This window comes from Sinohyriopsis cumingii, chromosome 15 (genome assembly GCF_028554795.1).
Source record: "Sinohyriopsis cumingii isolate HCF-2022 chromosome 15, ASM2855479v2, whole genome shotgun sequence".
NCBI lineage: Eukaryota > Metazoa > Mollusca > Bivalvia > Unionida > Unionidae > Sinohyriopsis > Sinohyriopsis cumingii.
Window position 1 is genome coordinate 16911459 of NC_142975.1, and position 25570 is coordinate 16937028.

A 25570-nucleotide genomic window follows, 5' to 3' on the forward strand; every position below is an offset into this window, starting at 1 on the left:
TCACTCTCTCAAAAGTACATAATAACTGGTGAGCGCCCCCTTACATGAATCTTATGTATTAGTATGCCATAACAGACTCCGGTCATGTCGGCAAAACTAACCCAATATATTCTTTACAGTGTAAAAGATACAAACATATACCAAGAGTTACAATAATATAGATATACATAACATCACATTATCAAAGAGGGAGGTTGTCTAGACGTTACTCAGACATTTAACACACTGATTATGCTGCACCTTTTACATTTAACGATTGTCTAAGTCCGATAACTGTCACCCGGACAAGTGCATCCTTTTCTTTTTTCAGTTGATTTAGTGATAGTTTCAAATATTTTTTGATGCATAACTGAGATGAAAACACTGGTGAATCCTGGAGTGTTTTTTTTATCTGGTACTGCAGTCATTGCTTAGGCATTTTTATGTGCAGGAGTGATAATTCCAAGCTGACCGAGTTGGTAATGGCATATCAGGGTAGTCCCATTGGTCAATTTCTACTTGACCATTTACTAGATTATATTTCAGTGTATATAAGGGTCTGGTAATATTGTTTTGAGGCAGATGTTCAGTGACAAATGGAACAAAACCTGGTCAGTTGATTCTGCAATTTTGCAACTCTTACGTTAACTAAATAATGTGGAGATTCAATGGCAATAACTGAGCCGAGTTTGAGCTCTTGTTTACTTACTGAAATTTTGTAGTCCTTACCAGTCAACACCAAAATTCTTTGTTGGACCTCATCATTGATTGAGGTAATGTCATACGCATCTATAGGAGGTTTTACAGTACCCGAAGTTGAACCTCAAACTGCTGAAAAGATTAATTAATTGTTCGTGGATGGACCACCAAACAGTTGGGATCAGATAATAGGCCAACTGTAATTAATTCGCAATGACACTTGCAATTTCAAGTTTGTGTAATTCACCAGCAGCAACAGGTGCAGAAAAAGAATTCTGGTTTCGTTGATGAGATTGTGATCATTGAAGTAACACATTGGGTTGTATTGACATCAACCTGTTCCATCACAGCTTATATTTCGCATAGCATAAGCACCGCCTCAGTTGTTTCAGAACTCATCATGTGTTGTATAAATCATGGATATCTTCAACAAGTTCATGCAACAACTCATGATGTGTGTCTCTGTCATGATGTTGTTAGTGAGCAACTGTTGAAAAATTGAAGAGGCTTCATTAATGACTTCAGGCGTCCTTAGCAACTGATTCCACAGGTGTTCCCAATCAATCTGCGAGGTTTTTATTAGTCACACAGTTCAACAAGGCTTTATCTTTCCTTTAGTAATCTCTACATTCGTTCTTGCTTTTTTCTTGCCTGCACCACATTTTTAATTGTTCTTTAACCGATTTGGAATTTTCTTCCAGTACAGGTGTAGATGGAGATGCAGGTAATACATGTCTTTGTGACCTTCATTATTGCCTGGGGATATAAAAGATCATTCTTGGTGGTGGTGTATTTTTATTAATAACGTTCTCATTTTTATATCAGCTTCCTGATATGGTAGATAATAATCAAATGTACTTTTGTTTGGACTGGTGTTTACAATTTTGCCAGTTTAGCTAGACTGTTTCCCTTTTATTGTTTTGCTGATGGTGGCTCAGGTGCAGCACGTCTTTGTTGTTCCTGTATCATACATTACAGATCTTCCCCAGTAGCATATTTGGGGTTGGGGTCTCCAGGAAGCTGTTGTCGTGTTCGACTAGACCATTCAAAACGGGATTTAAGCTTCACAAGGCCTGTGGCTGGGGGCAAGCAGTAGGCTTTCCAAGGGGTTGTCCCAAGAAGCATAAAGGAACTGACACGATTGAGCTAGTTGGACAAGCTAATGAGGTTCCTGTTGTCATAAATGGTATTAGAGTAAATTCACTAATTGATACTGGATCGACTATACCAACACTTAGCCAGACATTTTATAACAAGAATTTGAAGACAACTCCAATTGAGCCCATTACAGACCTTTTGAATGTTGAATGTGCGAATGGAGAGAAGTTACCATATGATGGCTACATAAAAGTTGAACTAAAAAGTAACTTTCTGCCAAATGTGGAAAGACAATGTTGTCTTATGCTAGTCGTGCCAGACAGCAACTACAGTAGTTGCGTTCCTGTGTTGCTAGGGACAAACTACTTAATACATGCTCTAGAGGAATGCAAAAGTACACATGGAGCAAGATTTCTAGAGACAGCTCGACTGCCAACTTGTGGTATTTGACATTCAGTTGTTTGACTTTGCGAGAAAAGGAGTTAGCAAAGATAAACTTTTGTCTAGGTGTTTTAAAGAGCGCAGAGTCACATGATATTATTGTAGAAAGAAATTGCAATGTGATATTGCAAACCTTCATTGATAAAGAGGTACCTTATCATTCAACATGTGCTCTGCTTCAGAATTCAGTGATGTCCACAGTAAATGAAGACTTGGATATTTATCCAGGTCTGGTGGCTTAGAACTATGCGAGGAATTGTCTGATAGAAGTTCATGTGTCAAACATGACTGCCAAGACAATTAATATTCTGCCTAGAGCTATTTTGTGTGAGTTGCAACCAGTGTCTGTGGCTGATATCCCAGCAGATGTGGTTGGAAGGGAGCGAGTCAGATGGACATCACTTCGGATAAGCTGTCCAAAGATGATCTACAAAAAGGAATAGATCTTATTAAGAAATTCAATGACATCTTTTCCAGAAGTGAAAAAGGTTTGGGATTTACGACAGCTGTAAAGCATTGAAACAATCGGATCGATGACACACGTTTTAAACAAAGATACCTTCGGATACCCCCATCCATGTACATTGAGGTGAAAGATCACCTTCACCAGTTGATTTGTAATCACATAGTCCTTGGGCCAGCTATGTTGTTTTAGTGAGGAAGAAGGATGGAAAACTTCAACTGTGTGTTGATTTTTGGCAGTTGAATAAGATTCATATGCCTTGCCTATGATTGGAGATATCTTGGACTGTTTGGCTTAATCTAAATATTTTACAGTGCTGGATATGAAGTCGGGGTATCTTTAAATTGAATTAGATGAATCTCATAAGGAGAGGACAGCCTTTACAGTGGGTCCAATAGGTTTCTACGAGTTTGAGAGACTACCGATGGGGCTTTGAAATGCACCAGAGATTGATGGAAGAGCGCCACGGAGATATGCATCTGACTATCTGCGTGATCTGTCTAGATGATATCATCATTTTCGGTAAAACTTATGAAGAACATTTAAAAAAATGTGGAAACGGTCCTAACAAGGCTTGGTGAGTGTGGTTTGAAGTTCTCTCCAAAGAAGTGATAATTCTTCAAGGAAAGGGCCAAATATGTCGGCTATGTTGTATCAGAGGCAGATCCAGCCAAGATTGACAATATCATAAACTGGCCAGCTCCACACAGCCCTGAGGAAGTGAGACAATTCCTTGGATTTGCAAGCTATTACCGCAATTTTGTGAAGAACTTCTCGAGGATAGCTAGACCATTATCAGAATTAGTGCCAAGCACTCGGAATAAAGCTGGTAAGCGTTAAAAAAAAGCTGAAGGATGCTCTTTCTTCACCACCTATTCTAGGCTACGTTGACATTGGGCAACCTTTCGAGCTGCACACAGATGCCAGTCAACATGGCCTTGGTGCGGCTCTGTATCAGATTCAAGATGATATCAAGCGAGTAATCAGCATTGCCAGCAGAGGGTTAACAAAAAGTGAGCGAAATTATTCAGAGCATCGACTGCAATTCCTCACATTGAGAAATTCATTTATTACCTTTATGGACAGTACTTTACTGCCTACACTGACAACAATCAGCTCACGTATATTCTTATATCAGCCAAACTTGATGCCACTGGACATCGATGGTTAGCTGCTTACAACTTTGCCATCATTTACAGAGCCAGATCGAAGAATTCGGACGCTGACGGTCTATCTTGGTTGTCATGTGTAGAGAGCAGTAGCAGCACCAAACATATGAAGACTATTACCAAAGAGACCTTACACGCTCACTGCAATTTAGATAGTGCCCAGCCATTTTTTAAAAGTCTTTGTCTGTCTGCAGATGTTGTTGACAACATTTACTATGGTTCTGGAATTGCCGCAATGACAGATAGAGATTGGATATTTGCTCAATCCATGGATCCTATTATAAGGGAATTGGTAAAGCATGTACGAGACAAAGGAAAGCCTAATCGACAGTCCCTACTTACTGGAAGAGATAATTTAGCATTATTTCGGACCTTTGACAATTTATGCCTGCTTACAGATGCGTTATACCGGAGGACAAGAGCTGATTATCATGATCAACTACAGCCGGTACTTCCCATGTCTCACTGTGAGGAGGCTATGCACTACTTACATGATGATTGCGGTCATTTAGGCCGAGATAAGACACTTTCTCTCCTAAGGGATAGATTCTATTGGCCGATCATGGCAAAAATATGTGGAAGTATGGATCCAAACATGCCGTCGTTGCATGCTTAGAAAATCATCAATGGATTTTCGAGCACCACTCGTCAACATAGTGACTACACAGCCATTGGAACTCGTTTGTATAGATTTACTAACTCTTGAGATGTCCAAAGGAGGCTACCAAAATATACTGGTTATTACGGATCACTTTACCAGGTATGCACAGGCCATTCCGACAAGAAACCAGTCTGCCAGGACTACAGATGAGGGTCTGTTTAATAGTTAATAGTGCATTACGGTATGCCCCAGCGTTTACATTCAGATCAGGGTGCAGACATTGAAAGTAAGGTCTTCAAGAAATTATGTCAAACTACTGGAATCAAGATTCTAGTCTCGCATGACAATCTATCATCCAATAGGCAATGGTATGTGTGAGCGATGGAATAGGACACTGCTAGATTATGTTGGGAACTCTCAACCCAGATCAGAAAAGGGATTGGAAGAGCTATTTAAGAATATTGGTTCATGCATATAATTGTATGCGAATCCATTCTTTCTGATGTCTGGAAGAGAGCTACGTCTACCTATTGACCTCTTCTCTTAGATCTGCTTCAGTCTTATGGCCGCTTTTTTCTTTGTTTAAGCTTCCAGCTTTAGGATCCCATTTTAAAACTGAATTAATAATGACATCTCTAAAAGAACCACTTTCATCAAGTTTCAAAAGGATTTGTTTTTGTTATTTTGGTGTAAGTATCGATTCTTGAAGCTACCAAATTGTGGCAAAGCTACTGTTTCAAATAACCGTCTTGTTTGATGGAGTATGTGCTGTCAAAGCAAACAATCGTAATAGTTCTTTGAGACTGTCTCAAAATAAATGTGCACGGACTTATTATTGTATCTTTCCAGATATTCAGGAATCGACTTTCAGTGTCACAAAAGCCAGGCAAAGCCAACAGGAAACGCATATTCTTCTTTGAGTTGTACAAGTTGTACCAATGAAGGAGAATGGTCCCACTATGTCGCCATCGCTAGTATAGCGGTAAGGCACACGAACAGCATCACTTTCGATGGTAGTAGAGAATCGACGTGGTTGTACTGCATAGTGCAGAATATAGCATCACCCTGGTCGCAAGGTACAGCATCGCACTCGAGTTCATTGTCGAACTTTAAGTCTGCAATGAGCCACTCACTCGGTTACTGTGACGAGTTCGTCAATATCGGTGAAAATGTGCTGGTCTCATAACTGCAATCGGAGTTCATAGTTCGGAGTTCTCTCTTTTGCTGTGTCGAATTATTTATTTTCTTTTTGGTCGACGTTTATGTTTACAATGAAGTGTAGCTCTTGGAACTTTCTCCTTTTCATACTGAAGTTTGGTGTGGCCATACGGTAAAGTGGTGTGCTTGGAAGTCTCACTCATTTCTAGCAGACAATTTGAGATACTGTTTTAAAAGGGCGACTGACAATTAGTGCGGTTTTGTAAGCGTAAAAATGTATATGGATCTGATATTTTCAAGTGAAAGTCTTGATCTCGCGCCCGGAATGCGAAACCTCTTTCAAGACGTCAAAGCTGACTATATGGCTTCGTCGAATGTTGAGTGTCAGTCCTTTGATTCAGCGTTTGATAGGAATTTCTTCCTATCGGTTTCTAAGTTGGTAGCCTTAATTTCTAGGGATGCCGCTAGCAAAATTGACAATAGTGTCTTCAGGATGGTCGTCTGTCCATGCACCTAAACGCTTCCCTTCGATTTCTGTCTGGTGTCGATGTGGGCCATGGATGTACACATATATGTCGGTGTCAAGAACGCTACCTCCTAAAACTTCTAAGGCATCATTTATTTTAAATTTACATTGGTTTTCATGTACGCTGCAATGATAACATTTACAATTTTGTCGGGAGGTGACAATTCTGTTGCTTCTTCGTAAGTTGCCAAGATCAAATCTTCATGGACGACCTCCGTGTGTTTCATAACTGTTTCTTTGTCATCCACAAGTTGAACGTAGCGGCAAGGCTTTATAAGTTATCCGTCTTGGGTAATATCAGCTGCTGTGCCAATTCTCCCCACAAGCAATTTAACATATTTGGTAAATGGTCGTCTTCCTTCATTATTTTCCAATTGTCCCAAAGTGATGCATTCTAAGGAGCGGTATCATTCTTTGAATTTATCTAGTCGTCATCCTTTAGGTATTGTTCCGTGGTAGGAAAGTTTCAAATTTATTATACTTTTAATAGTTTTTATCCACGATCCAGAGCATTCAAATTTCGTATACTTTTAACAGTCGGTATCCACGATCCAGAGCATGGGAAAAATCGACAGTCACCCACGTTCCTATGAAAGCGTGTTCTTTATATTTATTACGTTTCAGCACACACAAATACGGCATAAAAGAAACATCAGTTTTCCATGGATAAGAAAGGATTGTAAAAGTGGGTTGGAAGTAAGGCTTTTCATTTGGTCAATCCTTCGTATTGACGAATATGTGCCACGTTGATTTGTACTGTCAACATTCAGAGTGCCAGGTCGATCAAGCACATTTGCACACCCAAGGATGCAAAGAACACGAATTGATGTATTTGATTTCTTCTTCTTGAGATTCATTCACATTGTACAGCAAGCGGTTCGTATTGGTTCGTCTTCCAAACAAACTGTCGCATGGATTAAATAGTTACATATCCATCACTTCGTAACTTTCTGCATTGCTTCTAAATTCTGGATCAGTTTTGAAACGTCGAGCGTACTGTGTTCCCACATTTCTTTTACTTAGTGTCCTTGTCTATCTAATCTCGGGTGTCGTTGGTAGGTTTCTTCGTATAAATCTTCCACAGTAAACACAATGCCATGCCTTTTCTTCATTAAAGTCATCCATAGAAAGACTTTCATTTTCTTTTCTACGCTGTTTCTAGCATGTTATTCCATTTTTCTTCACTTTCACACAAGTACTGGAATCAGCGCAAAACTGTATGTATGGACGGCTGATAGAGAGGTACGATTGAGAGAGCATGATAGCTCGTTTGTACTTCTTTCGGTAAACTATTCCACGAGCTTTAGAGATGGAAGAATCTTCCTTAAAGGGATCCATCAGCAAAATTTCAAATTTTTGGGGGGCAACAAACGCAGAATGCGTCTCATTGTTCTATGTGCATACCTTTTGGGTTTCAGTAGCGAATGTTCGGACAATGCAGAAGCTGAACGTGTTGAATAACTCCGGTATTGAAAAGGTATGGAAAATAACCTTTGACCATTTCTTGTCCTTCCAAACGTTTAGGAGTTCTACTTCTTTATGTTGCTTGGCTCTGTCCGATTGTCAAATGCTCTCCCATTGTCTTTTCAATTTTGTGGTCTCATATGTCTCCGTATACTTTCGACCCACGACGATGCCACGGGCTACTTTGAACAATATTGCGCTTGGTTCTGCGAATTTCGTTGACCAATAACATATTTGTGGGTGGTCTCTAGGATGTTAAACTTGTGAAGAATGGCTTTTTCATCGGTCCTGTTAAACTCATCAGTAATATTTTTGAAAGTATTAAAATTTACCAAAGACTTCCGACGATGTTAATTTTGCCGGTGTACTAAATTTGATCCAGACAGGAGAATTTAAACTATGGTGATGGATGAAGTGTCTAAAGAATGTGGTTTACAAATCTGTAATGAAACCTGCTGCTTTCTCTCGTGGCACTTCAGACATGAACTCGTTAAGTTTCACCATTTTAGGTGTATACCGTGGTTTCAAATTTTATGGAAGTCAGTTTATGCGTCTCGAATATAATAATAATTTACGGGAGATACTGAACGACTTTCTTTCTTGGTAGATATGGACTTTCCTGGTCATGTGGAAGACAGTAAGTTGTTGTTGGGCTAACACTTCAGTGAATGTATGAGGTGACTCCGAAAGTCGTCGTCATCGCCTCTTGGTTTCTTCTTAGCAAGGTAGGATTGTTTCAAATATTTGATGTGACTAAGATTTACACACACTCGCTCCACACACACACACACATACACACATATATATATAGAGAGAGAGAGAGGGAGAGAGAGAGAGAGAGACATAGAGAGAGAGAGAGAGAGAGAGAGAGCTTGTCACATTTGAGTAAATAATTTATTCAGGTTTAGACTATGAAGATGGAAGAGTCATTAGATCGCCCTTCTCATCAGAGATTATCAACAACAAACCACTCCTGTCATCAGAAAGTTAGTGGGAGTCATTTGACAGTATACAATATATAAGACATCAGACCACTCCTCTCGAGATAATAGTCAGTATACCTGCTATGTCTGTCGAGAGAAATCATTTTGAACTCTACAACGTCAAAGCAAAGGTAAGACAGGAGACAAGAGGGACAAAGGTGAAGATGCATGTTACCATTGTCGTAAAAAAGACCTAAGAGAACAGGCAGGAGAAGCGGGAGGTGAAAAGTTCTTCAGAAACCGGCGAAGAAACCATAGCCGACAAGAAATGCAATGTTTTGGCACTTTTTGCCAAAACACTTAGGATCCTTGTAAATATAAGTACAATATGAGAGAGAGAGAGAGAGAGAGAGAGAGAGAGAGAGAGAGCCCACGATTACATTACACAACAAGGGACTTCTTCATCTATTGATTGATCTCAGTGTAGTGGATCAAAAAAATTACTTTAATTCTTGGAGAACCCATTAATGTGCATTGAAATAATTTCATCCGTCAGTGATAGCAGTAAGTGCAATTTTATTGCGACAGATTATCATGAAGACACTTCAAGGTCTGCCTACTATTTGAGACTCAGACTACACACTGAGGATTCACGTAACTGCGTTTTTTGTAGTCATGGTCTAGTTTGCAGCGGCTAAACCGTTGACATCCCTTAAACGCAATTGTCTACTTACACTGGACATAAAAGTATAGCGTGATTTTTCAACATTTTATATTAGATATACAAAAATACAAATACAAAGTAAAATTTATGAAAATTTATCAAACAGATGTCCGTGAGGTGTCACTTCTAATTTTAGCTGCTAACATTAATAAGAAAATCTGTATAAATCTATTTTGAGCAGACCTCATGCAGTGTCGAATGTATTCGTGTTGATACTTTGTAATTCATGTTTGACTGAAGAATTATGGAGCAGTGATTATCTATTTGAAGCATATTATTGCTAGTTTCTTTTTAGAACAGGTATTTTGTTCAGAAAAGTTTGCTTTCTACGTTTCCGCAAACTTGTCCCATGCCCAAACCAGCTCTTTCCAATATCCATGCATATAAAGCCGAAAACCGACATGTTATCATTGTTTAAAAATATTTCTTGTCGTATACACTGCTTATTTAGTTGGAGAGACGTGTATACTAATCTTGTACAACATAACTGAAACAAGAAAGCGCGTAAGACTTTCCAATGTTGATTGGTACACAATTCTAATTACATCGTACTTGCCTTGTCCAATGCTGCTGTTATGATATGCCTTTCTTTATGAAGATAAGAAGGACGGTCTAGATGTTATGGTATGTCTTTCATTATGAAAATGAGAAGGATGGTCTAACTGTTATGATATGCCTTTCATTATGAAAATAGGAAGGACGGTCTAGCTGTTATGATATCCCTTTCCTTATGAAAATAGGAAGGACGGTCTAGCTGGTATGATATGCCTTTCTTTATGAAAATGAGAAGGACGGTCTAGCTGTTATGATATGCCTTTAATTATGAAAAAAGAAGGGCGGTCTAGCTGTTATGATATGCCTTTCTTTATGAAAATGAGAATAACGGTCTACCTGTTATGATATGCCTTTAATTATGAAAAAAGAAGGGCGGTCTAGCTGTTATGATATGCCTTTCTTTATGAAAATGAGAATAACGGTCTACCTGTTATGATATGCCTTTAATTATGAAAAAAGAAGGGCGGTCTAGCTGTTATGATATGCCTTTCTTTATGAAAATGAGAATAACGGTCTACCTGTTATGATATGCCTTTAATTATGAAAAAAGAAGGGCGGTCTAGCTGTTATGATATGCCTTTCTTTATGAAAATGAGAATAACGGTCTACCTGTTATGATATGCCTTTAATTATGAAAAAAGAAGGGCGGTCTAGCTGTTATGATATGCCTTTCTTTATGAAAATGAGAATAACGGTCTACCTGTTATGATATGCCTTTAATTATGAAAAAAGAAGGGCGGTCTAGCTGTTATGATATGCCTTTCTTTATGAAAATGAGAATAACGGTCTACCTGTTATGATATGCCTTTAATTATGAAAAAAGAAGGGCGGTCTAGCTGTTATGATATGCCTTTCTCTATGAAAATGAGAATAACGGTCTACCTGTTATGATATGCCTTTAATTATGAAAAAAGAAGGGCGGTCTAGCTGTTATGATATGCCTTTCTTTATGAAAATGAGAATAACGGTCTACCTGTTATGATATGCCTTTAATTATGAAAAAAGAAGGGCGGTCTAGCTGTTATGATATGCCTTTCTTTATGAAAATGAGAATAACGGTCTACCTGTTATGATATGCCTTTAATTATGAAAAAAGAAGGGCGGTCTAGCTGTTATGATATGCCTTTCTTTATGAAAATGAGAATAACGGTCTACCTGTTATGATATGCCTTTAATTATGAAAAAAGAAGGGCGGTCTAGCTGTTATGATATGCCTTTCTTTATGAAAATGAGAATAACGGTCTACCTGTTATGATATGCCTTTAATTATGAAAAAAGAAGGGCGGTCTAGCTGTTATGATATGCCTTTCTTTATGAAAATGAGAATAACGGTCTACCTGTTATGATATGCCTTTAATTATGAAAAAAGAAGGACGGTCAAGCTGTTATGATATGCATTTCATTATGAAAACGAGAAGGACGGTCTAACTGTTTTGATATGCCTTTCTTTATGAAAATAAGAAAGACGGTATAGCTGTTATGAAATGCCTTTCTTTATGAAAAATGAAAGACGGTCTAACTGTTTTGATATGCCTTTCTTTATGAAAATAGGAAGGACAGTATAGCTGTTTTGAAATGCCTTTCTTTACGAAAAATGAAAGACGGTCTAGCTGTTTTGATATGCCTTTCTTTATGAAAATAAGAAAGACGGTATAGCTGTTATGAAATGCCTTTCTTTATGAAAAATGAAAGACGGTCTAACTGTTTTGATATGCCTTTCTTTATGAAAATAGGAAGGACAGTATAGCTTTTTTGAAATGCCTTTCTTTACGAAAAATGAAAGACGGTCTAGCTGTTTTGATATGCCTTTAATTATGAAAACGAGAAGGGCGGTCTAACTGTTATGATATGCCTTTCTTTATGAAAATAAGAAAGACGGTATAGCTGTTATGAAATGCCTTTCTTTATGAAAAATGAAAGACGGTCTAACTGTTTTGATATGCCTTTCTTTATGAAAATAGGAAGGACAGTATAGCTGTTTTGAAATGCCTTTCTTTACGAAAAATGAAAGACGGTCTAGCTGTTTTGATATGCCTTTCTTTATGAAAATAAGAAAGACGGTATAGCTGTTATGAAATGCCTTTCTTTATGAAAAATGAAAGACGGTCTAACTGTTTTGATATGCCTTTCTTTATGAAAATAGGAAGGACAGTATAGCTTTTTTGAAATGCCTTTCTTTACGAAAAATGAAAGACGGTCTAGCTGTTTTGATATGCCTTTAATTATGAAAACGAGAAGGGCGGTCTAACTGTTATGATATGCCTTTCTTTATGAAAATAAGAAAGACGGTATAGCTGTTATGAAATGCCTTTCTTTATGAAAAATGAAAGACGGTCTAACTGTTTTGATATGCCTTTCTTTATGAAAATAGGAAGGACAGTATAGCTGTTTTGAAATGCCTTTCTTTACGAAAAATGAAAGACGGTCTAGCTGTTTTGATATGCCTTTCTTTATGAAAATAAGAAAGACGGTATAGCTGTTATGAAATGCCTTTCTTTATGAAAAATGAAAGACGGTCTAACTGTTTTGATATGCCTTTCTTTATGAAAATAGGAAGGACAGTATAGCTGTTTTGAAATGCCTTTCTTTACGAAAAATGAAAGACGGTCTAGCTGTTTTGATATGCCTTTCTTTTTGAAAATAGGAAGGACGGTATAGCTGTTATGATATGCCTTTCTTTATGAAAAATGAAAGACGGTCTAGCTGTTATGACATGCCTTTCCTTATGAAAATAAGAAGGACGGTCTAGCTGTTATGATATGCCTTTCTTTATGAAATTAAGAAGGACGGTCTAGCTGTTATGATATGACTTTCTTTAAGAAAAAAGAAGGACGGTCTGGCTGTATGACATGCCTTTCGTTATGAAAATAAGAAGGACGTTCTAGCTGTTATGACATGCCTTTCTTTTTTTAAATTAGGAAGGACGGTCTACCTGCTATGATATGCCTTTCTTTATGAAAATAGGAAGGACGGTCTAGCTGTTATGAAATGCCTTTCATTATGAAAATAGGAAGGACGGTCTAGCTGTTATGATATGGCTTTCTTTATGAAATTAAGAAGGACGGTGTAGCTGTTATGATATGACTTTCTTTATGAAATTAGCAAGGACGGTCAAGCTGTTATGATATGCCTTTCTTTATGAAGATAAGAAGGACGGTCAAGCTGTTATGATATGCTTTTCTTTATGAAATTAAGAAGGACGGTCTAGCTGTTATGATATGCTTTTCTTTATGAAATTAAGAAGGACGGTCTAGCTGTTATGAAATGCCTTTCTTTTTTAAATTGGGAAGGACGGTCTACCTGCTATGATATGCCTTTCTTTATGAAAATAGGAAGGACGGTCTAGCTGTTATGAAATGCCTTTCTTTATGTAATTAAGAAGGACGGTCTAGCTGTTATGAAATGTCTTTCTTTATGAAAAATCAAAGACGTTCTAGCTGTTATGACATGCCTTTCTTTTCTAAATTGGGAAGGGCGGTCTAGCTGTTATGAAATGCCTTTCTTTATGAAAATAGGAAGGACGGTCTAGCTGTTATGATATGGCTTTCTTTATGAAAATAAGGAGGACTGACTAGCTGCTATGATATGCCCGTCTTTATGAAAAAAAAGACGATCTAGCTGTTATATGCCTTTCTCTATGAAACTGAAAAGGACGGTCAACCTGATATGACATGCCTTTCTTTTCGAACAAGGAAGGACGGTCTAACTGTTATGATATGCCTTTCTTTATGAAAATGAGAATAACGGTCTAGCTGCTATGATATGCCTTTCTTTATGAAATAAGAAGGGCGGTATAGCTGTTATGATATGCCTTTCTTTATGAAATTAGAAAGGACGGTCTAGGTGTTATGATATGCCTTTCTTTATGAAATTAGAAAGGACGGTCTAGCTGTTATGATATGCCTTTCTTTATGAAAATAAGAACGACGTTCTAGCTGTTCTGATATGCCTTTCTTTATGAAAACTGAAGGACGGTCTAGCTATTATGACATGCCTTTCTTTATGCAGATGAGAAGGACGGTCTAGCTGCTATGATATGCTTTTCTTTATGAAAAAAAGAAGGACAGTCTAGCTATTATGACATGCCTTTCTTTATGCAGATGAGAAGGACGGTCTAGCTGCTATGATATGCTTTTCTTTATGAAAAAGAAGGACAGTCTAGCTATTATGACATGCCTTTCTTTATGAAAATGAGAAGTACGGTCTAGCTGCTATGATATGCTTTTCTTTATGAAAAAAGAAGGACGGTCTGGCTGTTATGATATGCCTTTCTTTATGAAAATGAGAAGGATGGTCTTGCTGTTATGGTATGCCTTTCTTTATGAAAATGCAAAGGACGGTCTACCTGCAATGATATGTCTTTCTTTATGAAAAAAGAAGGACGGTCTAGCTGTTACAATATGCCTTTCTTTATGAAAATAAGAAGGACGGTCTAGCTGCTATGATATGCCTTTCTTTATGAAAAAAGAAGGACCGTCTAGCTGTTATGATATGCGTTTCTTTACGAAAATAGGAACGACCTTCTAGCTGTTATGATATACCTTTATTTATGTTAAATGAAGGACGTTCTAACCGTTATGATATGCCATTCTTTATGAAAATAAGAACGACGTTCCAGCTGTTATGATATGCCTTTCTTTATGAAAAAGAAGGACGGTCTAGGTGTTATGATATGCCTTTCTTTATGAAATTAGAAAGGACGGTCTAGCTGTTCTGATATGCCTTTCTTTATGAAAAAAGAAGGACGGTATAGCTGTTACAATATGCCTTTCTTTATGAAAATAGGAAGGATGGTCTAGCTGCTATGATATGCCTTTCATTATGAAAAAAGAAGGACGTTCTAGCTGTTATGATATGCTTTTCTTTATGAAAATAAGAACGACCTTCTAGCTGTTATGATATGCCTTTCTTCATGAAAAAGAAGGACGGTCTAGCTGTTATGATATGCCTTTCTTTATGAAATTAGAAAGGACGGTCTAGGTGTTATGATATGCCTTTCTTTATGAAATTAGAAAGGAAGGTCTAGCTGTTATGATATGCCTTTCTTTATGAAAACAGGAAGGACGGTGTAGCTGCTATGATATGCCTTTCTTTATGAAAAAAGCAAGGCGATCTAGCTGTTATATCCCTTTCTTTATGAAACTGAAAAGGACGGTCTACCTGCTATGATATGTCTTTCTTTATGAAAAAAGAAGGACGGTCTAGCTATTATGACATGCCTTTCTTTATGCAGATGAGAAGGACGGTCTAGCTGCTATGATATGCTTTTCTTTATGAAAAAAGAAGGACAGTCTAGCTATTATGACATGCCTTTCTTTATGCAGATGAGAAGGACGGTCTACCTGCAATGATATGCCTTTCTTTATGAAAAAAGAAGGACAGTCTAGCTATTATGACATGCCTTTCTTTATGCAGATGAGAAGGACGGTCTAGCTGCTATGATATGCTTTTCTTTATGAAAAAAGAAGGACAGTCTAGCTATTATGACATGCCTTTCTTTATGCAGATGAGAAGGACGGTCTACCTGCAATGATATGCCTTTCTTTATGAAAAAAGAAGGACGGTCTAGCTGTTACAATATGCCTTTCTTTATGAAAATAGGAAGGACTGTCTAGCTGCTGTGATATGCCTTTCTTTATGAAAATAAGAAGGACGTTCTAGCTGTTATGATATGCCTTTCTTTATGAAAAAAGAAGGACGGTCTTGCTGTTATGATATGCTTTTCTTTATGAAAATAAGAACGACGTTCTAGCTGTTATGATATGCCTTTCTTTATGAAAAAAAGACGGTCTAGCTGTTTTGACATGCCTTTCTTTATGAATGTAAGAAGGACGGTCTAGCTGTTATGATATGCCTTTCTTTATGAAGAAAGAAGGACGGTCTTTCTTTATGAAAATGAGAAGGATGGTCTAGCTGTTATGATATGCCTTTCTTTATGAAAATAAGGACGGTCTAGCTGTTATGATATGCATTTCTTTATGAAATAATAAGGACGGTCTAGCTTTTATGATATACCTTTCTTTATGAACAAAAGAAGGACGGTATAGCTGTTATGATATGCCTTTCTCTATGAAAATTAGAAGGTCTTTCTATGATATTCCTTTGTTTATGAAAACAGAAGGACGGTCTAGCTGCTATGTCATGCCTTTCTTTATGAAAATAAGAAGGATGGTCTAGTTGTTATGATATGCCTTTCTTTATGAAGATAGGAAGGACTGTCTAGCTGTTATGACATGCCTTTCTTTATAAAATTAGGAAGGACGGTCTAGCTGTTCTGATATGCCTTTCTTTATGAAAATAAGAAGGATGGTCTAGTTGTTATGATATGCCTTTCTTTATGAAGATAGGAAGGACTGTCTAGCTGTTATGACATGCCTTTCTTTATAAAATTAGGAAGGACGGTCTAGCTGTTCTGATATGCCTTTCTTTATGAAAATAAGAAGGATGGTCTAGTTGTTATGATATGCCTTTCTTTATGAAGATAGGAAGGACTGTCTAGCTGTTATGACATGCCTTTCTTTATAAAATTTGGAAGGACGGTCTAGCTGTTATGACATGCCTTTCTTTATGAAAATGAGAAGGACGATGTAGCTGTTATGATATGCCTTTGTTTATGAAAATAATAAGGACGATCTAGCTGCTATGATATGCCTTTGTTTATGAAAAATCATGGACGGACTAGCTGTTATAACATGGCTTTCTTTATGAAAAAAAGTAGGATGGTCTTGCTGTTGTGACGTGCCTTTCTTTATGAAAAAGAAGGACGGTCTTGCTGTTATGATATACCTTTCTTTATAAAAAAAGAAGGGCGGTCTAGCTGTTATGACATTGTTATGACATTCTTTTTTATGAAAATAGGAAGGATGGTCTAGCTATTATGATATGCCTTTCTTTATGAAAATCAGAAGTACGGTCTAGCTGTTATGCATTTTTATTTATATTGTTTATCTGATGTTTGTCATGTTGAGGGATGCGTATTTGATTTTTGTCATTCTTTATATTTATTCAATTTTAGGTCGATGTCCAGCTTTGTTTACGTGCTAAGAATGTTGGCAGTTTGATGGAAGTTTCCGTTAAAAATGACACACATCTAGGGAATTCCAGAATTTTCTGTTGCGTCATAGGTCAGGAGTGAGTTTGTATATAAACAGAGGTTTTTATAAACGAAGTATTCATTCGTGTTATAAGATTATTTTGTTGGTTCGTTTTATGTTGTGTTTCTGGATATTTTGAGAGGAATTATTTATGTGAATCATGTTAGAATTGCACTGTGTTCATGGCCTTTTGAACTAAAACACCACTCTTTTGGGATTATCGAGGACTCATCCAAGACTCATTCAAAGACATACTAGATAGTAACAGTCTGGTACATGAACACATTCAAGACTAATAGCACATCAACTCATTCAGACCATTTGTACATCAGTGCATTCAACACGGTTGGAATTATTTCAGTACACTCTATACTTTTGGACTTGTGATTGGACGTTTAGGGTTGTTTGGATTTAAACCACAATACTGTAAGTGTCTTTCGAATTTTAACTTTGTACTCTAGGAGATAAATTGTCTGTTGAATTTTACTTCAGTTGTTGGTTTAACTTTTTCTGTTCTTCACTTAAGATGTAGAGTAGTAAACAATGAAAAAGTACTCTTTCACTTTGAAAATGAGAACAATCCAAAATACCCGTATGTAAAAAACAATGAAATGATAATTACATTTGGACTGGATGGTGGCGCCTGAAAAAGATACAACAGCTAATCAATAGCAGATGTGTATCACTCCACCATATCCCCCCCCCCCACACACACAAAGCTATATTTATCTGATATTATTGTTCCAATTTTAGTATGGTGGTGATATCTGGGAGTATGAAGTTATTGCAATGAGAGGATAATCGCATATTGATTTTCTACGATATGTTTCAATGTCAAGAACAGCAACTCATTTCATTCCCACCCACCCCTGCATGATACATGGGTAACTACGCAGAATGCATTGGGAAGTTTAAATAAGGATTGATATGCAAATCTTTCGTCTTTGTGTGTCCTGTCAGTCATAGAAAACAATGATATGTCAATTTTTAATATGATATAAAAGTACGAGTGGATTGATTCCATGAAAAATACATTTGACTTCCTCTAGGTGAGTAGCAACTGGACGTTTTAAATTGTTCCAGACAGAGTAATGTTTCAAAGCAATTAACTGATCAGTTTCTTAAAGGATCGCACATAAATAATAATCACTTTTCTGAAAGTTTAGTTTTGGGATTATTTAAAGAGACATTGGGATTTCAACTACATCTGCTGAATATTAGACTTAAAAAGCACTGTTTAGTTTTTACATTAGGTAGGTCAACAGCAATTATTTTAAACAGTGACATGAGAAGGAAAGAGTTACACGAAAGAATAATTATTTTTCTTCAGATGGCGTTATTGGAGCAAGAAAAGTTAAATTTGAAGCATCTACTTGGTATGTTCTGTAGTCTTACATTGAAACGTATTACAATCTAAAAGACCATTTTTGCTAAAGAGCCGTTTTATCAAAACATTACTACGACGACGACGGCGACGGCGACGACTATTACTGTGATTGTTAATGATGCTCAGTTTTATTATTTACCCGTGAAATTGCGTCTATATTTTAAACTTTACTGAAAGAAAATTGTAGAAAACGAAAAGGACGCTCTTTTTTATCATGACGTGAATAAATATGTTTCAAACACTCATATCTGTATCAAAATGGACAGATTTTTTTTATAAATAAATCTTCTGCGTCAAAACATTCATGGAAAAGACACTGAAAAAGCACTTGAAGCTTTTACATTGTATATGTGAGCCACCCCATAAATTGTATATTTCGAAAGAAGTAGACTGTTGTTTGACAATAATTTGTGACTGGCAAAAGTGAGAGAGAAAAAATGTGTTGCTTCTTTTTTTCTTTTTTTTTTTGTTGAAATAAAATACTGTAACAAAAATAAAAATCAGTTGTTTCAGTTGAGAAAATAACCTGCATTCGTCTATAATACATTACAAATCCATCCTTACGTCACTATATTGCCTCCCCAACGCAGTGACCCAGTCCTGATAAATTTCATTTTCCCTTAGTTTATGGACTCTTTTCCTGTAGTAATTCATGCATTCCCTTATAACAACTGATGTATATTAGAACCCTTTATTATTATACAAATTCAAAACATGACCGAAACAACTGATGTAGAATAGATTCCTTTGTTATATCACTAATTCTAAAGATTACATATAGCACTCTGACATTGATTTCAGAGTCAGAGTTCTTGACTCTGATTTTGTTTGTGATGGCAAGTGAGCACGACACAAAGAAAAAGTTTTAATTAGTCTTCAGAAAACCCAGTCGGTGGATATTTCTGAGAAGACCCTGAATTGTGCCAGTTTAAAAACATGTAAACGTGCCTCCTCCCCCAACACACACACACAAACACACACGAAATAATAATAATTATGAAATAAGCCCAACTTAGTATGTTGGTATATTGCAAAAGAATCTGAGACTAGTTTAATAAATTTTCTATCCATGATATCAGGTTAAAGATACGAGATCATGACAATGATTTTTGTATGGCACTTTTTTTGTGAACACGTTAACTCTAAAATTTCTTGCTAAACCTGGTGTCTTGGATTTCATCAAGAACATCTCAGATGGGTTCAATACCAAGCAATTATATTTAAAAAAGTAAAAGAAGCGAAAAAATGGATTTCCCATAAATTCCTACAAATTATTTTCAGCCAGTACAGCATTTGTCCTTTAGATGGAATCTTGTTTCGATAGACTCTTGTTCTTACAAGAGTCCTCTGTTTTCTTTATGAATATTTGTTTTTAAAGGTTCAATAAGAAGGATTCTACTAAAAGAAACTAGCATTGTATTTATTGGTGTGTCAAGAAATACTTCTAAACAAATAAAAAAGAAGGAAGAAAAGAAAGCACATGGAATTAATTCTGGGATGAGAAATTTATTCATTCAAATATATCACCTGAAGAAAGTCATGCAAATTATTTTGAGTTAATCGAGGCAGGTATTTGTGACTCTGCATCTATGATATTTCTGGTTAGTCGTACACATTGTATGGAAAGTACGTTTTAGACAAATTATCAGTGTTGTAGATATTGACTGAATAATACTGTATCAACCAGTCGTACACATTGTATGGAAAGTATGTTTTAGACAAATTATCAGTGTTGTAGATATTGACTGAATAATACTGTATCAACCTGTACCGAGACTTCAGATTTAATCTTCTGAAAACAAATTATCTGCCGCCGCCTATTGCAACTTACTTTACGAAAGTGAGGTCGCGTTGCATCTTGGAAGAACATTATGGATGTAGTCTGCGATCGTCTGATCTCTTCCGTAGCATTTTCCTACGATGTGAATGAATCCAATTTCCCGCAAATGCGACATCCAGCTCATGTCACAGCTACATTTGATTTTGGTATTTTCCAGGAAAAGGTGATCTAGAGCTATGATGGAAGCTAAAGCACTGGGAATCGCGGTCAGTTCTGTGTTAGAAAGCGTCAGGGTAACAAGCCACTTTAAGTCGTGGAAAGCTTTTGAAGATATGTATGCCAGAGGATTTCCTGAGAGGTCAATGTCAGATATTGGCGGAAATTCATTAAAGTCGTTTGATTCGATTGTCAGGATTTGATTATTGCGTAAAGAAAGAGTTCGCATGGATGACAATTTGCGAAGGGCCGCTGGCACATGTTGCAGTGAACAGCTTTCTACTTTGATCGAGTGGAGATTTCTCGCGTGCGTCGAGATCTCGTCGTTGGTCAAATAATACAAGTCTTGTATCTCGCTAATTCTCACGCTCTCGAGATTAGGAAAACTCTCTGGCAGTTTAGGGAACCGTTTCAAGCCTGAATCTCCAGTGATAATCAAATTCTGAACGGAACTGTGGTGCGTGGAGCAGGCCTCTAATATTGTATCGTCCTGGGCCATGATATTAGTATGGTAAAGGTGCAGAGTTTTCAGGACAGTCAGATGGCAAATGGCTGGAGGAAGATAGACCATTGGGGTGTAAAAAAATTCCAAGTACTCAAGTCTGTGTTCGAATCCTCTGAAGGCATCGAGAGGAAGAATATTTGCAGATATGTTTGAAATCTCCAAGGTGTTCAGTTTTTCCAGATGACGAATATGGGTTGGCCATGCCTGGAGTTCAGGTGAGCCAAATCCAAACAGTACTAATGTCCGACCAATGTGCAACAAAGTGGAGTAGTCGAATCCGTGGACTGTGATCGGATTCCGAGAGATCCAAAGAGAATTGAGTCTTGTCAGATTGAGGAGTGCAGTGGGTAAAGTTGTTAACTGATTGTTGTCCAGCGTCAGGAATTGCAAAACGTTCTCCACCCCGCGGAAAGCGTCGTCTGCAATGTGACCGATCTTGTTGTCTGATAAAATGAGACTCATGCTAAAATCAATCTTCATGCCCTCGAAAGCCGCAGAAGGTATACTTGCTAGGTTGTTTCCTTGGAGTTCGTACACCAGGCTTATGAAGTTGGTTCCCTGTGGAATAATGTGTGGCATGGTAATCAGTCCTTGATCGGAGCACTTGATCTCCCCAGCAGTACATCTACACGGTGCAGACACGGGACAGAAATCTTCCACAATAAATCCACTGGTTGGCAACGTCAGCACCAAAACCAAGATGGTATGTGCCTGCAATAGCAATAAAGCAACGAGAACTACATAAAAACTCCGCGGATGAAAACCAATAGCACATCTATACATTTGCACTATATAAATGGTTCTATATAGAGTAGCAGTAGTATCATCCTAAGTGTGGCCGCTGTCTTTTTCTTTCTTTATTTTTGTCTTTATTTCTTTTTAAATACATTTTTATGAACTATTATTACTATTTAACCTTTATAATTTATCTTATTGGACTAGATATGTGCTTTAATTTTATTACGGTGTTATCTACCGAAAGATGTTTACTTTTTCTAAACATTTTAATTGCATATTTTTTCGCCTGCACTTTATAGCCTTATAGAAGAGTATTTACAATTTAAAGGTAAGACATGGAAAACAAATTCTTCATAAGTTAATTTTTTTAATGCTTTTTGTAGAATATGAGAGAGAGAGAGAGAGAGATTTAACATCCTTTACACTGATAAAATGTACTCCTATCTGATTAAAGTCAGATTGCTGTTTACACTGATAAAATGTACTCCTATCTGATTAAAGTCAGATTGCTGCTGTCCTTCATGTATAAAAGTTGAAATCTGATTTTAATCAGATTGAATGTACTCCAAATGAATTTCCGAAATGTACCATTCTTAACAAGGAGTTCAATTGTACACAATTACCGACTATATTACGTCCCTAGACTAGGGTTTCGGTAGAATGAAAGAACTGTCTGGCCGCTAATGTAGAAGTGTATTGATTGCACGGTCATTTCAAGTGGAAAAAGAAAAGGGAATTTGTGCCTCATAGGGTCAAAAGTCATGATTTACCACACAAAAAAGTGTACCGTTCTTTTCCTATTTTAATTTTAAATGAAGAAATGCACAGAATATGGGAATCTTGTGGTTATGCTGTGTCAAACCTTGAAGGATCATGTAGCGTGACACAATACAAATCACAAGAAGAAAAAAAATCTAAAAATATCAATATGTCATCTTCTTTTAAGAAACCCTTTTCAAGGAAATCACAGCCAAAAAATATTTAGGAGTTAGTACTGACAGTGATCTGAAATGGAACCTTCAAATTCAAGAAGTATGTACCAAAGGGAATCGTACTTTAAACCTTTTCAGACGTAACCTATCATCTTGCACACAAACTACAGAATTGGCTTTCAGGGGTCTAGATAGACTTGTATCATATGCGTGAGAATGTTTGGGACTCCCATTCCTAAACATTACATAATAAAATTGAAGAGAAAAATCCGAAATCGAGCTGTCATGTTTACTAGATCTTATTATGACTATACCCTAGCCCTACAATGTAAGACGCCTCCATTGATATTAGTGTTTGTTAGGTCGCCGTCTCCCTGCTTAAATAGTGGCGTGTTATGAGGTCGACTAGCACCGGAAGGAGAAATCATATTTGCAGGATGCTTCTGTTATAATTAGAAGTTATTAGAAGAAAAAATGCTTCAGAGTAAGTAATGTCCAATTAAAGCAATATGACATTAGTTTGTAGAAAAGCATCGATATGGGTTTCCAAGTGTGTGAGACATTCCTAAAATTTTGAACTCCTCGTTATGATGTAGTCTACGGAAAACATTACACAACGCTGTGTTTTATGCAGTGAGACAGCGACCTAAAAACACAAATATCAGGGGAGGCGTTTTACATTGTAGGACCAGACTATTCCCCAGAACGTGGGAGCTCAATATCGAATTACAATGTATTTTAAACCGCTAAACCAACGGTGACTGGAAAACAGGTTAATGTTTTCTTTTGCAAAGGTAACGAAAAACCAAAGCAACGATGCCATGTTACAGTTGATCAACCAACCAACCAAAATAAAAAAGAACGAGTAGAAATCACAATGAATAGACGAACTAGAAGTTGCAAATTTGTTTTGTCAAGAACAATACAAGTTAAAACTTTCTAAACACAACAAATGATCACAACTGCTCTATATTCAGAAAATTAAATTTATACTTTTTCAAATTAGTATTTTTGCATTCTTTCTGAAATAAGTCTTTTTGTAAATTTTGCACGAACCATCAATGTCGTTATGGTCAAACGCTAAACTAATCAAAATCAAAATCGGATCAGGACATAACTGGACTGGACTTAGTAACATCACCTCAACGGACAATTTACTGATTCCCCGGAGAAGAGTTTACCTTTATGGCGGCATCCTATGCCTTTGGAAAATCATCAATTGCGGAATAGATAGCGAGAAACTACCCGTTTCCCTAGTGTTAACAAGCGAAACTTTGGTAATTATCGACAAAACTTTGTGATTCACTTTACATGTAATAAAACCAGTTTGTTAAATACAGTTCACTTTTCTTCATACATTTATGATGGAGAAATAAGAGCTGCAAATATCAAGTAGAACATGGTGGAATATTATGTTACGATATAAGAGGTTGCCTTTAAAGTGCGCAGGGTTCCCCGTGTACCATTTCAAGCTAATTTTCTGAGAGCTATTGTCAATACTTTTGACTGAAAATGGGGATGCTATGTATTTATTTTGTCACTGTGGATTATGTTATATGAAAGTTGGAAAATACACCAAAATGGCGCCTCTTCATGTGGATACATACTATTTACGTAATTTGTTTAAACCGGTTATTTGTTATGAAATGTCATGTACAATATTTGACATAAAATAATCGAATTCTTTATGACAAATATGAGATTTTGATCTCATGAATTCGAATATATGATATCACATTTTTGTTTTTATATGAAAAAAATTATTTCCAGACATCGAATATTACAATTTAGGAATTGAGTTTTTCCTTCTCAAACTAAACAGTATAATGGCAAATAATTATCTCAGCTATAAATATAGCATTAATCGGTTCCATTTCTTAAATTTCGATGGGATCACTGTTCCTTTTGTAACCCATCGTAAACTGCCTACGCCATAATCACTACGTTAGCGAGTTCTCTGTTCTACTAATACGTCACTTCCGCATACACATCAAGCGGAAAGTTATAACTGTGCCAGCTTTTGCGACGATCATATTTTTCGACGCAGTTATTCGTAAACGAAGCAACAAACATTTATAATGCAACAGATAGTGGATTTTCAGATCTGGAAGAAGAAAAACAAGTTTCAACCGGAACTTCCGTCCTTGATCTTTAACGTTAATCTATAGCAGATGACAGATATACTTACATGTGTAATAGAGTGTTGTTGTTGTTGTTGTAGGGTTTAACGTCATTTTTCAGCACACGATAGGCTATACATGGCGGCCAGTATTAATGGTGGAGGAAGAACCCGGGAAAACCACGGAAAGAACCACCGACCCTCGAGAAGCTACTGGCAAGCTTTCTCACATATCCACATTGGCCAAATCCGAGACTCGAACCTACGCATACAGAGGTGAGATGGCAGTGATCCGTAACGGAGAGCGCTTTAGACCACTCGGCCACTCGGGGCCCCGGTAAAAGAGTGTAAGAATCGCATTTACAATTTTAAAACCATTTTAAGGAAAAGGTTTGGGGAGGGATAGGTTTAAACTTACCAGAATATAAACGCCTCTGTATGCCATAATGTCACCCCTATATAATAAAAAATAGACACAAGACAGCAGTATATGGTTACGCATTTTGGCATATTACAGTTTCATCTAAAATTTTAATGTTTTGTTGTGCACCTTTACAGAATTGTAAATATCATCGCCAATATTATTACCGTTACCTTTATCGACATCGCTGTCGTCAAGGTCATCGTCGCCATCAACCAAATGATCATTATCTGCATTTATTATAAACATTATTCTCGATCAAATATTAATATCGCCATTTATTATTATTGTAATTATTATTATTATTATTATTATTATTATTATTATTATTATTATTCTTGTTTTAAACATATGGAGATGTGTGTGTGTGAGCGTGTGTGTGTGTGTGTGTGTGTGTGTCTGAGAGAGAGAGAGAGAGAGAGAGAGAGCGTTACCTGTCAGACAGGATTATGTTATATGTAAATACATGTAGCAACATTCATGACATGTGCCACACGAAAGATAAAAATGGCACAATGTTATCAATGACGATTAGTCAAAGTCTTGTTGCTACAGACTGAGTACTTTTAAGTACAATC

The 25570-nt window shown here is 36.8% G+C and overlaps 2 protein-coding genes across 3 annotated transcripts; one reads left to right on the forward strand and one right to left on the reverse strand.

The window, feature by feature from the left end:
* Positions 1–1390: 1390 nt before the first annotated feature.
* LOC149781333 (uncharacterized) lies at positions 1391–16935 on the forward strand. Its single transcript, XM_089934699.1, has 5 exons — positions 1391–1402; positions 1657–2218; positions 3562–3693; positions 4044–4141; positions 16816–16935. The coding sequence occupies exons 1-5, from the start codon at positions 1391–1393 to the stop codon at positions 16933–16935; spliced, it is 924 nt and encodes a 307-aa protein (XP_089790825.1).
* Positions 16936–19767: 2832 nt separating this feature from the next.
* On the reverse strand, positions 19768–25570 carry LOC149781334 (podocan-like protein 1). Of its 2 annotated transcripts, XM_089934738.1 has the most exons (3): positions 25427–25570; positions 24990–25026; positions 19768–21493 (listed from the first exon to the last, which is right to left on the reverse strand). In XM_089934738.1, the coding sequence occupies exons 1-3, from the start codon at positions 25468–25470 to the stop codon at positions 20114–20116; spliced, it is 1461 nt and encodes a 486-aa protein (XP_089790864.1). In that variant the 5' UTR covers positions 25471–25570; the 3' UTR covers positions 19768–20113. The 2 variants fall into 2 exon arrangements, with proteins under 2 accessions (XP_089790864.1, XP_089790865.1); XM_089934739.1 differs by lacking the exons at positions 24990–25026; positions 25427–25570 and adding an exon at positions 24641–24788.

Bases quoted from the DNA above. Each gene is read 5' to 3' on its own strand.
- LOC149781333 (XM_089934699.1), top strand. The intron at 3,694-4,043 runs GTGAGCGAAATT...GTCTGTCTGCAG, and splicing joins CAGCAGAGGGTTAACAAAAA to ATGTTGTTGACAACATTTAC. The intron at 4,142-16,815 runs GTAAAGCATGTA...ATTCAATTTTAG, and splicing joins ATCCTATTATAAGGGAATTG to GTCGATGTCCAGCTTTGTTT.
- LOC149781334 (XM_089934738.1), bottom strand. From the start codon at position 25,470: ATGTTGCTACATGTATTTACATATAACATAATCCTGTCTGACAG. The intron at 25,027-25,426 runs GTAACGCTCTCT...TTTATTATATAG, and splicing joins AACATAATCCTGTCTGACAG to GGGTGACATTATGGCATACA. The intron at 21,494-24,989 runs GTAAGTTTAAAC...TTGCTATTGCAG, and splicing joins ACAGAGGCGTTTATATTCTG to GCACATACCATCTTGGTTTT.